Source organism: Leptonotus elevatus, chromosome 13, assembly GCF_054856555.1.
Source record: "Leptonotus elevatus isolate MCC_2025b chromosome 13, RoL_Lele_1.0, whole genome shotgun sequence".
NCBI lineage: Eukaryota > Metazoa > Chordata > Actinopteri > Syngnathiformes > Syngnathidae > Leptonotus > Leptonotus elevatus.
In genome coordinates, this window is record NC_141251.1 from 15,021,974 (window position 1) to 15,039,101 (window position 17,128).

Genomic DNA, 17,128 nt, shown 5'->3' on the forward strand with positions numbered 1-17,128 from the left:
CTACACTTGCTACATTTCTGATCAATGTTGCCACCTGCTGTGAACGCCCTAGCACTCGTATAAGCTAATCATAGTCCATTATTCAACTATAACTACCCATTCATGTGGCAGCCTTCTCATTTTTCACATAAGCATGTCACAGCTGGCAAATATTTCCCAGCAAGTCTGGCTGTTTTAGTCGTGTTTTGACTGCACAATCTGTGATCAGCACCACGTGTGTGACTCCTCCGCCACACACTGCCCCCTTCTTCCTACTTGTCTTTTTCACTCTTCCAACATGGTAGGCTGCCAGAATTGCACCTCACATTAACATGGGCCGTGTCGGAGATGACTACATCATCATATGTCCTTAACACACACTTTGCTCTAAGTTAATTTGTCATAGAGGACTGACGGATGAGCACGGTGTTGACCCTGAACGAGAGCTTGTGTGACTAGCCTTGGGCCCATTGGCGCTGCACTATTGTTCAATAGAGTCCTGTGTGTGGACTGGAAGTGGGGAGGTGGGGGCTTCTCCCTACTGACTGCCTCAATTGAGCTGGAAATCAGAGCAGCATCACTCCCCCCCCCCCTCCCACATGGCCTTAGCAACCACGCCACGCCGACAGTTGCCAGGCAACCAGACAATGCTGGAGCCACTGGCTGCAGTGTGAGTTTTCCACGTACAAACGTGGCAAAGGATGCTCCATATGTTGGTGAAGAATGTTCACTTCTTTATGTAAATACTTGTGAAGCATTTGATGAGATTTAAACTGTAAAACTGTTAATATATAGTGACTATATGAAGAGATTACCGTATTATGGATTAGGGGAAATTAATCAAGGATTTGAGCCGTGTTGGCTGCATTAGCAACATGCCATTTTACTTCTCGTCAAAATGAGGTCATGTAATTATTAGATTATCTTTCAATGATCAACAACACCTCCCATCCTACAATTGTTCATTGAAAATGTTAATCAAGTTACATTGCACTTTTCCTGATTGATCAGCACGTTCATCAGCAACTTCTATTTCCAAAATGGCAGCGCCCATGAAACCAGGGTTCACCACTCCCCAAAAAAACATTCAAAAAATGAGGTTCAGCGAAAGACAGCTGATTCAGAAAGTAGTGCTTTAGCTTGAGCTTGGGTGCCAATGCATCTGAATAGTTAATGTTTTTCCTGTTCATGAACGGTTCATCAAATATTGATAAATTTGACAAGCTCTTATTTTGTTGAAGAAATTCTGCACAGACTTTCGTCCAAAGTAATAATTCTAAAAAATTCAAGAAAAATGAAGAAAACAAAGTTTAGTTGCACTTTAGCGGGTCACATATGTGGTGGGCCGAATCTGACACCGTGTTGTAGACCAGTGATTCCTAACCAGAGTGTAGTGTCACACGAGTGTTTTGTGAGAGATTTTCAGCGGTGCCACGGAAAATCATTGAATTTCACGTCTTATAAAATGTATTCATTAAATAAAACATGTTATTCAACTATCTATGCGACATACGTAGTGACATACAGAACAATTAAATGCTCCATTATATGGCACAAGGTACCTGTGTATCCATCTTTTGCCATTCATATTCCAGAATAATACCTTTATGTTCAGCTAAACCAGACGTGTGCCAAAAAGGAAGAAACAAACAAAACTTATTGAATTGCAAACAAAATACGACTTGGATACATACAATTTAAATCGAGGGGAGAAATATTCTTAATAGTAAAACTGATTTATTTAAAAAAGTCTTGTCAGTCTTTTTTTCTTCTTTCTTTCCCTCTCTCTCCAATTTTAGAATTGCCTTGTTTTGGCTATCGCCACATTCCTCCAACCGCTAGAGGGCGCCAAAGGGAGAGCTGCCTAGAGGTTCTGTGTTTCCTTGAACTCTGACCCCTGAGCTTCTGCCTGGCTGGCTCGCGGAGGAATAATGTTATAATGACAGTATTGTAGACGATGACTGTCTTGTCAAGGCTTTGTTTGCCAATGTAACAACAGCTACTCGTCCTTTCTGACATTATTCGTGGAGATGATCGTGTCGGATAACTCCGCAATGGCTTTATTGATGTGCTCTTTGGCAGTGCTGGGTTGTGTTTTGCTACTTTGCTAACCAGTTAGCCTGCTACGCGCTGTCATCGCTGATAATGCTAACTTCAACACATCGCCTTCAAGTCCGGATAACATCCGCATTTGGAATCATTGCGTAAATCCGATGTCCACCAACGTTAACGTTGTCCGGAAACTATGACTCTCTCTCTTTAGCAATGCGCGCACTACCAATGATTTTTTTGTAGTGCAACAAGCAGTTTACGAGAACGTGATAATTGGGAGCTTGCTAACCTGAGCTAGGTAGGGTTATCACTCGTAGCGTCCGTCCAGCTCAGTGGAGAGTTTTGCTCAAGTTCATTGGAAATCACTTTGTATCCAGAAGAAGGTAACATCGCTCGCGGTCTCCGGGCGCGACAAAGTTTCGAGAAACTATGGCCAATGTCACGGATCTGCAGACCAAATACAGTAGGTTGGCGCAAGAGTACTCTAAGGTAAAGTAACCTTTCAATTCATATCAATTATGCTCTGATGTTTCATATGCATAGACTGTAATTAAAGGGATATTGAGATGTGATTTTATTTTTTTCACCTGCTACTAAAGCCTACTAATATTTTGCTTTTCACCATATCAACTGTCAGTGCGAAATGTTTAAATTAATTATTTTAACAAGGCATCTCCACTGTGAAGAACAATGACATAATGTCCCACATCATAAAGCGTAGTTAGTAATAACCTTTAACATGCGAATGCGTGTCGTTAGTGGCAAATTACAATCCCACTAATGCTTCTCAAGTGTAAGAATGTGATTTAATTGTTGGTTGCTAATATTTGTGCTAATATTTCGAGTTGTGCAAAACCGTGATATTGAATTGATATTTTGATTTCTTTATTAAACTACATTAGATTGTCTTTGTTTGGATTCGTGTGTATTGAGGGTCTTTGCATGTTACATTTAGACATTAAAATGCACACACTGTCATGCAGGCATTCACTTTCAAAATTCCACATGGTCAAATTGGTTCTAAATGGCACTAATGACTGTTTTTTCTGCTAAGTGCCCTTTGTTTCCGTCAGCTGACTGCATGGCTATTGGTCAGCGTGTGCGGTTTCCTGTTTGACAGATTTCCTAGTTAAGAAGTGCTGACTATGTAGTTATCTCTCACAAATGGGGTATGCTAGTATCGTTCATAGTTTTAAACAATTGCGCCTGCTGTTGAAATGATGTCCAATAAAAAAGTAGTATGGCTCATTTAATACTAACAGCTGCTGTTTTAATACATGTGTATGCCACTGTTGTGTATATTTTCACAGCTGCGTGCACAGAACCAGGTGCTGAAGAAGGCAGTTGTTGATGAGCAGGCCAACTCTGCTTCCCTCAAAGTAAAGTGATTTTTACCAGACCAATAACAGCGCCTTACTGTGCATCTCTGGGTTTATTTTGTGCATGCTCAAATATTTACACAAAAGTCCCTTTCACACAGAGGTACAGTAAAGAATAAACAGCGGGGACAAAGACGGGCAGAGATGTGTGACACTCAGGACTTCTCCTGCCTTGTTGCACTGGAAGCAATTATCACAGTCTTGTTACGCCACATGCTGATGTAATGTTGCCACACATCTAATAAGACCCTTATTATGCAGTAATTTGGTGTTATCTCTGTGTAAAAGAGGCTAATTATTTAATTCTAAGGATTAATCCTAATGTTTATAGAACCATCTCTTTTCATTGCTGGGTTCTTTGTCTTCAGGAGCAACTGAAGCAGAGGGATCAGAGCCTGAGGAAGCAGGAGCAGGAAATGGACAGCCTCAGCTTTCGGAACCAGCAGCTGGCAAAGAGGGTGGAGCTTCTTCAAGAGGAGCTGGCTGCTAGTGAATCTAAGGGCAAAAGGGGGAAGGTGATCATGGAGGTGGAACTAGAATTGATACGTTTTTTTTTCAGCTCTTATAATAGCTTGAGTAGCTGTAGTCGCAATCCTGTTGCTTTTTTATCAAATATTGAAAGTAACTAGAATGCTGTGGTATCACACAAGCCTAAATACCACAGAAATAGAATGAAGAATTAGAATAATGGTGTTATACTGTAACAATCTTGAGATATTATCCAAATATGGCCCAGGCCAGATGGACAATAGGAGGCTTTAGTTAATTTACCTGCATCTTTTTAGGATGTGCACATGTAACTGGAGAAAATCGACATAAGTACGGGGAGAACAGAACCTGAGCCATTATTCACTCCCCAGTCTTAGAACTGTTAGGCAGACGTGCTAACTGCTAGGCCACCATGCTGCCATGATTGTGCTAGTAAACCAATATAATGATGTCCATATTTTTGTGATAAGTAGCTTGAGTGTGAATGTTATCTCAGCAAACACTCAACAAACTGCACATGCATTTTGGATGATAATAATTAAATGCTCTTGTTTTTCCACCTTCAGAATAAAGGAGATTCTCCTTCACACCATGGTGTACGGACACAAAATGTTTTTGATGAGGACCTGCAGAAAAAGATTGAAGAAAACGAGAGGCTTCACATTCAAGTAATGCACAATTAATAGTGTTTTTTTTTTTTTTTAGATCAGTGTTGCTGAGGAGTCTGTATTTTTTTTTGCCTCCTGTGTTTTCTTTAGTTTTACGAGGCAGATGAGCAGCACAAGAGGCAAGAGGCTGAGATGAAGGCACGCCTAGAGAAGTTGGAGCGGGACTCTCAACACCACCAGACCGTCGTGGATGGACTCACTACGAAGTACACAGAAACCATCGAGAGGCTGCAGAGTGACAAGGCGCGGTTGGAGGTGAGAATGAGCGAGAACAAAAAACCAAGAGGATGATTCATCACGCTGAATGTAAACTGACTTGATCGTATTTGTGTGCCTTTTGTAGGTTAAAACACAGACTCTGGAGAGGGAGGGTAAAGATTGCCGATTGAGAACAGAGGAGTGGTACGTTAACTTGTTTTTTGAAAGTTCAAGGATTTACGGCTTAGTCCTGATTGACACATTTTTCTGTTGCACTTTTTTTGCGTACAGTCAGCAGCAGTTAAGACGATACCAGGCAGAACTCAACAGGCAACTGAAACAAAGCAGCAGTGTCATTCAGGAGAAAGTGCCCTTTAACGACACCAGTGAGTGTTTTGCACTCAAAAATGAAAGTAAACCACAAGATATTTTTGATCATGAATGGAGTAGAAAATACAGTTTTATTCCAGTATGTACAAGGGCTTTTCAATTTACGATGTAACCCGAATTTGTAAGTCAGTGTGTGCTAAAGTTGATTAGTACCTTACACTTATGGTCAAGTAAAGTCATAATTACAGTAAATACTTGTATAAAAATACTTAAAGGCCATAAATGGAAAACAATATTGTTTTGCTACGTGACAATGTATTCTTTTTATGCGGCTGCGCTAGTTTATCGTGCACCATAACCTTGTCATAATACGGTGCCGTTGTAAACAGAACCTTATGTAGTTGATCCTAATCCCCTCAGAATTTAGAATGATTGCTTGGGAATATTTTTCTCATTGAATCATCTACCTTGTCCCTCCAACCCTCCAGAATTTAGTGACTACAACAGTCTAAATGTGCCGGCACACAATAGAAGACATCAGGTGGGTGTTTAGGGGACAGCCTCATCTGTAATGTAGCATTTATTCAGTTTTGATTTGCATGCTGTAGTTTTAGTTCACTTTGAATTATATATTTTTTTCTAAAATCAGATAAAAGCCAGGGATTTGGCAGGTCAGGCCTTGAGCTTCATTCAGGACCTGGTGGCTGGTCTGCTGAACTTCCATTCGTACACTGAGCAGAGAGTCCACATCTATCCACTGGACTCTTCTATTGAGTCAATTTCTCCTTTGAATCAGAAGGTCAGTAGAATAGCAAGCACACACAAATACAATGCATCTCATGTGAATTTGAATATGAACAGGTACTTAAACTTCCTCTGCTTCCAGTTTTCTCAGTATCTGCATGAGAATGCGGTGTATGTGCGCCCCCTGGAGGACAGTTTTATGCAGTTACACCAAAGTATCACGGAGGACACGGTTACAGTGCTTGTGAGAGGTTCTTCGACATGGTGTGTCCTCTGTCTTTGCCTCCAACCAAAAATCTATTTTATCTTGTTGAATTGCAGGAGACTGTGGACAAGCTGAAGAACTTCAGTGACATTTTCTCAGCATACACCCATTTCCTGCAAAAGCTTCTCCCTTATCAACTAAAAAGGTCAGCGGTGTTCTTGCATGTGTGAGATAAGGGCAGAGAGTGGAGGAGGAATGTTTTTTAACTGTCTTCTCCTCCCAGCCTAGAGGAGGAGTGCCAGACACCACTTTGCACTGCTGCCCTTACAGTAAAGAACCAGGAACTGCAGAATGATATGAAGAGAGTGACTATGGTGTTTGACAAACTACAGAACTACATTACCCTGTTGACCTTGCCCAGTAGGTTAACATGAATTGTTCAAACCTGCGTTACTGGCCTTACACATAATGTGCGCCTTGTGTCTTTAGGTGTTCGTCAGGATGGTATGCCGCAAACTAGCACCACTGCCGTTTTCACCCAACTGGCGGCTTGCTTGCTCAGTCTTCATGATGTTATTAAAGGTAAAGAAGCAGTTTCACCTTCATGACTGTGGATATAATTTGGCTGTGTGTCGCATGTACTGCAATGTGGACGCTCAGGTTGCGTTTATCCGACCTAAACATCAAAAGGCAAATTTGTGCTGCACGGGCGGTGGAAACTATCTTGGGATAGACACTAATGCTCATTTGTGCATCCGCAAAATTCCACTCAAACACAAAAGCATGAAGTTGGCATTTGTGGTGATGGTTTTAATTCAGCTAATTCGCAAGTAGTTCATTTGTGATGTGCGTCAATGAAGTGATGTCATCTTTAGCAGACATCTCCATGAAATAAAGACCATGAGTAGCGATTGTCTCATTTCCCCAAAGGAATTTGTTTTTGTAATGTGAACAACTACGGTACATAAAAAATATGGGATTTAACAGAGATTCAAATCCAGAAATCCACCTTTAAAAATATTTTTAAAGGTGCTTTGACAGACTGAATACTGACATAAACAAACAAACACACACACACTCAGATTGTCATGCTTATATTGTATAAAGCCAGCAACAACAAAAATTGGTTTTTGACATTTCCTCCTGGCGGGCATTGGTGGAATACTTCCCGAGCAATCACTTGCTCATTTATTTTTGAGAAATATCTTGCTTGTGTTCTTATGTGTATTGGCAGTTGGCAGTGCTGTGGATGGTTGTTGTTATTTAATTTTACTTCCCTGGCTGCCCTCATCATGTCATCTGGTGGAGTCAGGCCCTTGTCTTCCGTGTAAATTATCTGCCCATGTTTCTTTATGTAAATTCAGATTGTACCCTGCCTCCTGCCCAAATTCAGCTGGGATAGGCTCAGAGCACACCCAACACTCTAGTGAGCAGAAGTGGTTCAGAAAATGGATAGTTTCTTTGTATTAAAAAAAAGAGAGAGAAAATAAGAAATTGTAACCTCACCATGCATGATTTACGATTTGGTTGAGAAAGTGATGACTAACCCCAACTAAGACTTTTACTGGCTAATGACAATCTGAATTATACATTTTCTTTTCCACTTTTTAATGATAAAAGTTTTGTTATAAACCACTTGTGTAAAAGTTTAGGATAAAAATATTGAAGAGCTGTCATCTCACATAAGTTTAACTGTTACTTCAAGCAAGACTATGTAGCTAAGCTCGCATGGTCTTTTACAGTATGGGATATACTGTAAAAGACCATGCGACTTTTTGATAAATTGAGACGCCGCCATCTAGTGACAAGATACAAGGAGTGTGACAACCAAACCTTTTTTCCACTACTGGGTGATATGGGAAATGTGACAACAAGCTTCAGTCTTCACATGTCCCATGTGGGGTAGAGTAGCAAGATTTGACTAGGGTGATACAAATAAAAACAACCAACCCCGATTATATTTTGCAAAAACATTTCCACTAGATGCTTTAAAAAAAAAAAGAAAAAAGACTTGCGTCAGAAGAGACGCTAAATATAGCGACCAAATCACTAAGTTTGCGACACTGACTCAACTGTTGTAAACTAAGGCTAGATTGAACAGCTGTTTTTTGTGAAACCTTTAAAAAAAAAAAAAAAAAAGCCGAGCTACTTGTACAGAACCTTTACATTTTTTTAAACCAAGCTACGTGTTCTATGAATTTATGTATGGCTGGGCAATTTTTATCAAAACTTACTATACGTGTCTGTTCTTCATCTGCAGTCATTTTAAAATATGATTCCAAATGGTCACAATAGAGATACCTTTACTCTTCTGCATGTATGTGTGTGTCTACATGTATATAGAAATGTCAAAGCACTACAACCAGAAAGCCAGCTTAGAGCAGGAGCTCCCCACTGCCACACAGAAACTCTTCACCACCACAGAGTGTTTGCTGGGCTCCCTCGGATCACTGACCAACAGCACAGGCAAGGTACGGCCAATAGGGGGCGATCAGCAGCCAAGTTCATGATTTATCTCTCACACACACACACACACAAAACACATTAAGCCTTCTGATGCGCAGTCGAGATTTGACAGTGTGGGATCATGATGCTAAATTGCCACTATAGGCAGAACTCAGGTGGCCAGCAGTTCAATTTCCAAAGCTACTGTCAAAATCGCAGTTTTTGCAGCTGCTCCCCAGCTACAGTTACTGATAAATGATTTCTCTTTTTGAATAAAGACGTGTCTGATGGTAGGCCAAGTGCAGTGGCTTGCACACATGCTTCCACAGGATATGTGAAGGGAGCATTTTGAGATGGAGCATCTCTGCAGGAGAAATCCTAACTGCACATTTATTCTACCCATCACTGTTTCCCTTCTAAGGGTTGAGTTTTATGAGGCGTAATATCTGTGGTTTTTGCAGCTATCCACATTCTTCAGCAACAACTTGGATTTCTTCACGTCATCGGGTTACGGTCCCAGAGGAAACACAACAGCCCTTAACCCTTTACAAACTGAGATTATGCTTTCCAACAAAAAGAAAGCAGCTGCTTACATGCATGCGCTCAAAAAGGTAAGCATTTCCAGCATCTTCTCATTCGATTAAAGAGCTTCAACATGCTATGTATAGAATGGTAGATATAGAAACACATTTAGGCAGATGTACTATTATGCCATCATTTATATGTTGTCACTGGTTGTGTTTAGCCCAGGCCACAGTCCGTTCCATACAGGGAAGCGCTGTCCAATCGCCGGATACTCACTAGCTCCACTGAGAGTAGAGAAGGTCTCACTCAACAGGTATGATGCCGATTCCTCTATTGGTCACTATAAATTGGTTGCATGTGGTCATAGGTGTTATGTGACTGTCTTGTATGAGGTTGTTACGGAAAAATGCCATTTCAAGTTGAATGTAGTATTTCACAGTTTTAGAAAGTGCTGTAAATAGAGCTCAGGCAAGCTAGATTCAAGTTATTTATGTTTCTTCCCCCAACCCCAAAATGTCTTTTCAATATGTTGTATGCAGCGACACTAGGCTAAATGTGGTATTCTGATTAATATTGCCTTTGTGGAGTATGAGTTCAGCAGCAAAAGGTTGTGGCCATTTTGTCACTTGCTGTCAACTGAAAATGACATTACAGGTTATTTATTACCAATCACAGCTCACTTGTTTGCTGAAGCTGTGCCATGATTGGTCGTTACGTAAAGCCTGAGCAACTTTGATGTCATATTCAGTCGACAAGTGGCAAAGTGGTCGCCCCCTGAGATGGACAAAAATGGGTGGCTTTTGCAATATTGCAATGTCATACTAATCCGATTGCCATGATTAGACGAGTGGGACACATCCAACATATTGTGATGAAAATGTTTGTGTTGACTTCCCCTTGTAACTGTTGTGCTCCGCTGCTGGCCTCCTGCAGGTCCAGCAGAGTCAGGAAAAAATTGCTCGCCTTGAACAAGAAAAAGAACACTGGCTCCTGGAAGCTCAGCTGGGGAAGGTGCGGCTTGAAAAGGAGAACCAGCGCATTTCAGACCTGGAAGCACAGCTCGCCATCGCTCTGGGGGCAGGTCAGAACTCGCAGCCGACTGCGGTCAGCTCGCTGACACAGAACCATGAGGAAGTGGAGACGCCTCTGAAAACGGCTCCGAAAGAAACTATGTGCACCAGCCTGGTACAGTCACTTCTTACTTTTATCTTGTTCCTCTTCATGGCAGGACTTTCTTTAACTTGTCTGTCCTTGTTGCTCCCACGCTCTTTTTGTGAGAAAAAATTCAGACATCCGCTTGAGCACAATAGAAGAATACTTTTGTAAAGGTTCACAGTGCCCCTACAATCCAGAACTGCTCAGGTCTCACTGGTCAGGCAGACTGTTTACTCAACAGCTGTATTTATGTCTCCTCTCTCCAGGTTGGCATGTTGTGTACCGTACCCATAGCTGAGCATGTGAGTGGCCATGCATTTATGTGAAAAAGTTCAAAGCAACATAATCTCCATGGATAAACCAAGTGTAACATTGCAGGATGTTGCGTGTGTTTTGCAGGTGGGAGACGAGGAGTCCAGGGAGCAGCTGATAAAGACTCACTACATGACCAGAGTGGGAGAGCTCACCACTCAGCTCCAGGTGTCTGACAGCAAAGCAGTGCACTTCCACTCTGAGGTGAAGCCTATTCTCATAAAAGTCTATCTGAAAACATTGTCAGTGCTTTTGAGGAAATGATTTTCTCTTAGCCATTTAGCATTGAAAGTCATCTTAATAGTGATTGTTCCGGGGTAGGTGTAAAACATCAGCCATAACAGCTCTTCCTTATAATGTATGTGTTCCTTCCAAATATTTGAAGGACAGGGACGCTATCAGTATGTGGCCCTTATCTTTTCTCTTTAAAAAAAAAAAAGGGTTGCCAGGCAAATTACATTTTAAAATCATAATTAATCACGACTTCAATAGTTAACTCACGACAAATCATACATTTTATATCTGTTTTAAATGTACAATTTGTTTGTTTAACATAAAAGTGGAAACAAATATTAAAGAACGATTAGCTGCATCTTTTACTGTCACCGATACAATAATTTCATAATAATTCATAAAATTTAGTTCAAATTAAAAAAGATGTACTGTACTGTAAAAAACAAGTGTGATAATGATTTGTGTTGAGGTCATTTTTCTGCCACTAGATGACATAATTGCGTTTATAAGATGTTGGTGACACCTCAGTGCATTTTTCTTTTCATATTAAGAGCTATCAAATATTTAACATGAAGTAATTAAAATTGTAAAATACAACTTGACCACAGTCGCCACAAATATATGCATTATTATTACATTTATTACTGCTAAATTTTGACGTGGACGTGTCTGCTGCATTGACTGGAATTCCCCCAGGACAGGCTTTTCACGTAAGGGGCGGTCAGTAAACATTCGTTAAAAAAAAATTTGTGGCGTTAAAAGAACTTTAAATTAACTCAAAATTAAGGCACTAATTTGGACACCTCATTAGTTACTGGCTTGTACAGCTTTATCTAATGCATGGTGATATAACACCTAAGAATGTGCAGCTCACAGTTTTGTACTTTTTAAGCAGGCTATTAGAGCAGCCAATAACAGCAAGAGAGTGTGACGCCGGACACTAGCTTATTTAGTAATTAATATGAACGTGTTTACTTTGAAATGAGTTTAACGTTGATAGACATCAACTTTAGCAAACTTAATGGAAGTGTTACTTGTACAGGCATTTTTATCACGGTTGGATTTTTTCCCAGATAAAAATGAAATATTTGTCAACTGGGTTTATTGGATAGGGCTGTTACCCAAGTAATTAATAAGATAATCGATTGTTGAAAGATTTGTTAGTACAGAGTTAATTCTGAATGTCACACAGCGGTAATGAATATTCTGCACACACTGATATCATATGAATAGAAACACCCTAAAAGAGGCCCAAATTCATACAATTTATTTTAAATGTATGCCATCTTATGGGCACATGGTCTAAAACCTAGAGGGAGAAAACATTTTTTGTTATACATTGAAAAGTAGTTGGAATTTTAATAACATCTTGTCACAGCGTGACCGACATTATCTGCAATTTGTATCCTAGCAGCAGGAATGCACCCAATCTTTATTGTGTCAGAGATGATAAACTGTCCCTACCTCAAACCACCATCTTTACTGTGCCTTCAAATGAAGGCATGCAGTATACATTTGCTTGTAAAAAAAAAAATGTCATCACTTTCTTTCTAGTGTCGCGCTTTGGCCAAGAGGTTAGCCATCGCAGAGAAATCACGTGAGACTGTTGTCGAGGAGATAAAACGGGCCAATCAGAACATCACACACCTGCAGGTATGATAATCTTCCAACAAGAGCAACAAAGACAACACCCGTAGTCCATGGATGGGCAAACTCGGTCCTTGAGGGCCGGAGTCCTGCAGGTTTTTGGATGTTTCCCTTCTCCAGCATAGCTGATACATGATCAACTCATCAGCAAGCTCTGCATAAGCTTGTTAATGATCCTGTTGAAATTGGAATCAGCTTGTGTTGGAAGAGGGAAACCTCCAAAACCTGCAGGACGCTGACCCTCGACGACTGGTTTTGCCCCCCCCCCCCCCCTCTGCTCTAGTCTCTAGTTCCCTCAGTTGAAATTATCTCGTGTGCCACACAGGATGAGCTGAGCACGACCAAGAGGAGCTATGAAGACCAGCTGAGCATGATGAGTGACCATTTGTGTAGTATGAACGAGACGCTGAGCAAACAGAGAGAGGAGATTGACACACTGAAACTGGGCAGCAAGGTACACTGAGGACCAATCTTTTTTAAATTTATTTTCTTTTTCTTTTAAAATAATTAATTAAAACGCTTAGAATATGGATGCCAGTCAGAGCAGGCTACATCCAACGTGAAATCCTAGGCAAGTTCTTGTCTGGTGCCCCTCTCCATTGGCAATTTACCTAGAAATCGAATATATGGAAAGGCTATTTTATGGTATATTAACTCATTCAAACCCCAAAATGTATAAATAAATTTTTAAATACTTTGTCCTGCTCCCAAAAACGTATTTGTATGTTGTTTTTTTAATTTAAAAAAAAAATTGTGCTAGAGCATACAGAAGGCTTTGATACAGCTTCTCACATGAAGAGGTCACTTAAAGCAATGGTAGTTGTTACCAAAAAACGGCCAGCAGGTGGCAGCATATAGTATAAGAGATCAGCCAGGGCCATCTTGCAACAAGCTCTTTTTGCCAGTGTTTTCAACAGGTTTGTAAATAATGATGGTGCATATTCTATTGCTAATTGCTGCAAATTTGAAATTGATACAAATATATATTTTTTTCTGATGAAAGAAGAGACCAATCTTCCTTTTGGTAGGTATCATGTTTTTATAGCAATAGAACACAATATTCTGTGGACCTTGCAAAATCAGTCAAAATCCAGTAAAACAGCCTGGCGCGAAGGGGGTTGCTTCAGTGAAAATGGCTGGGAGTTGAATTAGTTAATAATAATGTGTACGAACAACTGAGGTTAAAATGTTTACCCAGAAAATGTTAGCATATCCATATGTGAATACAACCAATAATAAAAGCATAGATTGTGCCAATTTCAAATTATCTAATGATTAAGACCACTCCATGCCACCGAGCTCCCAAATAATATAATTTGTTACTATTTTAGCATGTTGAAGCTAATCGACAGTTCAACTGATGCTTTGTTTCATTACTGTACCTACTTTGTCTCTTTCTTTTAACTGTTTTTCCACCTCCTTTTTTTTTTTTCATTCTTCCCTATGCTTGGGACAATTTTGGTCATTTTGGAAGTTTTACGAAGTTATCTGGGGTCACATCAATAACTTTGGTCCTCACCTTTTCGCATTATCATTTGTAGTAATATTAGGTAGCAATTGCGCAACATTGAATCTTTTAGCTTTTCTATTTCAAACGTTAATAGCAATAACTATTTTTAATATAATTTCATTGAAGGTGATTCATCCCCCCAAACACACACAAACATTTATTTGCATCCTTAGCATTTTCCTACATTGCCTAATGGGTGAGCTCCGCTGCTGTTCCGGTATAAAAGAAAATTGAAAGCTCCAAGGAGTGAGTGAGAAAACTCAAGTGTCTCTCGGGAGGTTAAGTTGTGCTTTCAGTCTGTGAGCCGTGACGCCGTAAAGATTCTGCCAGTTACAAGGTGGACGCGGAGGTCACTGGTAGCAGTGTGCTTACTGCACGGTCTGATGGGAAAGGCACTTGCTGGCAGCATCTGAAAAAGACATTAGGTCTGAGTTGAGGAGGTCCACTGTTGAGTGCGTGTGTGTGTGTGCGCGCTCCAGTGCAAACGGCAGGACAGAACATGTGTGTGATCTGAAGGTGATGGTATTCTCGTGATGGACAGAAACCAGACCCAGCATGTTTCTAGATTCTCAAAAGAATGCAAAGTAAACCCGAGCCCTTCGTTTTATAGATAACATAAATCGGGGCATTTGTTTTCTTTTTACTATTTGATATTCTTGACTTGTGCTATTGCATATACAGTTCTTTCACATCCAGCTGTTTCACAGTCTCATGAAAATGAATGCACACCATGGATTTGGTTGCATATACATATTACCTAAGTATCAATTAATTAATTGTAAAAATGTGATATGAGGGCGCTTGGATTTTTTTTTTTAATTAATATACATCTATATCTTCCACAGGCAAATGCCAAGAAGAACAAAGGTCGCTAGCGGTCCGCTTCCCCCATCAAAAAAAGGCTTCATTTGGGATCATGAGAGCACCATGAAGATACCGTGGAGCCCCCCCAGACACACACCTCCTACGGCACCCTACGATACCCTAAGACCACCACGTCACCAAAACCGGATCACAAGCAAAGCCTCAAAACTTCCACATTTTACATTGTGGCAACACAAAAACTGAAGACTGACTGAAGATGCCTTTTCTTTCCGCATGACACAACTTCACATAAATCGTGCCGGAAGCTGTTTGACCTTTGGACCAGAGCAGAATTGGAGAAGAACCACTTTCCTTCCAAATAGAACACAGGAAATGGATCAAGTTTGCTAACTTGAAGACCAAACCCTGTTGATCAATCAGCCTTTCTGTTTTTTCCCGTTGTGCGTGCGTGCGTGCGTGCGTGCGTGCGTCAGGGGAAAATGACACTGTTCTTGCTGCGTATTGAACACAACATTTGAGTGTGGATGTTTTTACATGCACATATTGTTTCACGCCTTTAATGTATATCCCTTCTAACACTAAGAAGGGCTTCCAATGATCAACCAACACGTTAACACTTGAATCCATCCCTTTTTCTGAAAAGTCCTTTTAAGAGGACAACAAAGTCTGCCAAGAACTTCTGACTGATTAACTGTTTACATGGAAGAAAAAGTCTACAATGGACAATTTGTAGCATGTAAGGCGTCCCATATGAGCGTGTGAGTTTACTTTGCAACAGTAGTTGTTGTTTTTTGAAAGCTCCAAACTAAGTATGAATATGCCCTTCAATTGGGATATTGCAACCTCAAAATATATTGTATTATTTTCAAACATACATTTATGATATGTACTGCAATATTAATTGTATGTTTCAATCTTAAAAATTCACATAAACAATATAAAATGTATTCATTCCTGAACGTGCAAATATTTCTCACAAAATGTGAAGTCTGTACTTACTTATTTTGGGTGTGTCTCAAAGTTTGTATAATGGGATGTGTCGTTGCCTGGACTCTTGAACTGTTGCTAGACAAGCTGATTCATGCAGTATGCAGCTGCAGTTTGAGTTTTGGCTTGTTGTGACATGATGAGGTAAGGCAAGGTGGCCACTCAATGCTTTTTTGCCAGTCTTTACTTGGATCACAAGGATTTGCTAACTGCGTCAACACGATGGAAAGTACTGTACTAGTATGCTCAAAGTGTAACCTTCTCGAAAGCCCGCAATGTGTGTGAGAATCCGAATAAAGAGATTTTTGTCTATTGAATGAGCTGGCTTTGGATAATGCTTCACATAATTTTCTGCATTTTTATTAGTTTTTTTTTTTTTTTAAGACAAAGAGACCCACCCGTTACCATTGGGAAATAAGGCGGCACCATTTAATTTGACATGGGATCTGTTTCAAGATTATTATTTAATGGCGTCACTGTCTTTGGCAAACAAAAATTGTGTTTCGTCTGTTACCGTTTGTAGTGCTTGGAAGTGCTCTTGAGATGTAAATGCTGCTTCAAAATTCACTAATTTGACTGAGTTTGGCAATTTAATGTGTAAGTGTGAGCTATGTGTTTCATTTTATAGTTAACACTCTCCATGCACTTCAACCTAAAGTACAAGGAAATGAAAGCGGAACAATATACAATTAGTTCTTCCAGCATCTTTCATTTTTATGTGAATTTCAACTATATTTTAGCATGTGAATTTTAGCCATTTTAAACATTTACTTTTCAAGCTTTACTTTGTACAAGAAAGTAGGAGTGGGAACTTCTGGGTACCTCACTATACGATACGATATGCGATACAAGGTTTACGATAACGATTATCTCATGATATGGCGATACCGCGTTATTGATATATTGGTCAGGTAATAAATCCACGATAATCTATGATAAAACTACTCAAGACATAAATTAATGTTTTTTCAATGAGAAAATTGTTTCTTTTTTTACCATCACTGAAACAAAATATTAAAACTGGTGTCTTCTTCACAGTGAGTACTTAAGTGTATTTTTTTAAACAAATGTCTTCTTAACAGAGACCACTTTTAACTTTTAAAATGTTACGTATGCAAAACTGAGTCAGTTGCTGGACAGATAAGTGTCTTACACAAGTAAAAGTAAACTCATGAGTCTTCTTCGCCTGAAGACTTCCATACATTTCCCCGCCACTCTTATGAGGCGCTCCCCCTAGCGGCCTGCCAAGTAATTGCTCAATAAGTAATGAACAATGGAGCTGTTATAGTGATTGTATAATATTAACTACAAATATTGCGATACTTGAGTAGGCGTATCGATAATCTATCGGGAGACAAAGTATCATGATTTATCGCGATATTGATATATTGTCATACTCCTACCAGAAAGTAGTCTTCAGTTTTTTTCCCAAAACCTGGAAGGG

General features: G+C 39.9%; 1 protein-coding gene across 5 annotated transcripts; it reads left to right on the forward strand.

Moving 5' to 3' along the window:
• The first annotated feature begins 1,844 nt into the window (after positions 1–1,844).
• Positions 1,845–16,001, forward strand: ppp1r21 (protein phosphatase 1, regulatory subunit 21). Of its 5 annotated transcripts, none has more exons than XM_086092645.1 (23): positions 1,845–2,329; positions 2,409–2,520; positions 3,342–3,410; positions 3,779–3,937; positions 4,466–4,567; positions 4,658–4,822; positions 4,911–4,969; positions 5,057–5,151; positions 5,584–5,636; positions 5,745–5,894; positions 5,982–6,083; positions 6,161–6,249; positions 6,328–6,464; positions 6,534–6,626; positions 8,388–8,515; positions 8,951–9,100; positions 9,235–9,327; positions 9,948–10,199; positions 10,436–10,471; positions 10,548–10,685; positions 12,270–12,368; positions 12,688–12,816; positions 14,718–16,001. In XM_086092645.1, exons 2-23 carry the CDS (start codon positions 2,461–2,463, stop codon positions 14,745–14,747), a joined length of 2,388 nt encoding a protein of 795 aa, XP_085948771.1. In that variant the 5' UTR covers positions 1,845–2,329; positions 2,409–2,460; the 3' UTR covers positions 14,748–16,001. The 5 variants fall into 5 exon arrangements, with proteins under 5 accessions (XP_085948771.1, XP_085948772.1, XP_085948775.1 ...); XM_086092646.1 differs by having other exon boundaries at positions 2,412–2,520; XM_086092649.1 differs by having other exon boundaries at positions 1,846–2,520; positions 10,569–10,685.
• The last annotated feature ends 1,127 nt before the right edge of the window (positions 16,002–17,128 follow it).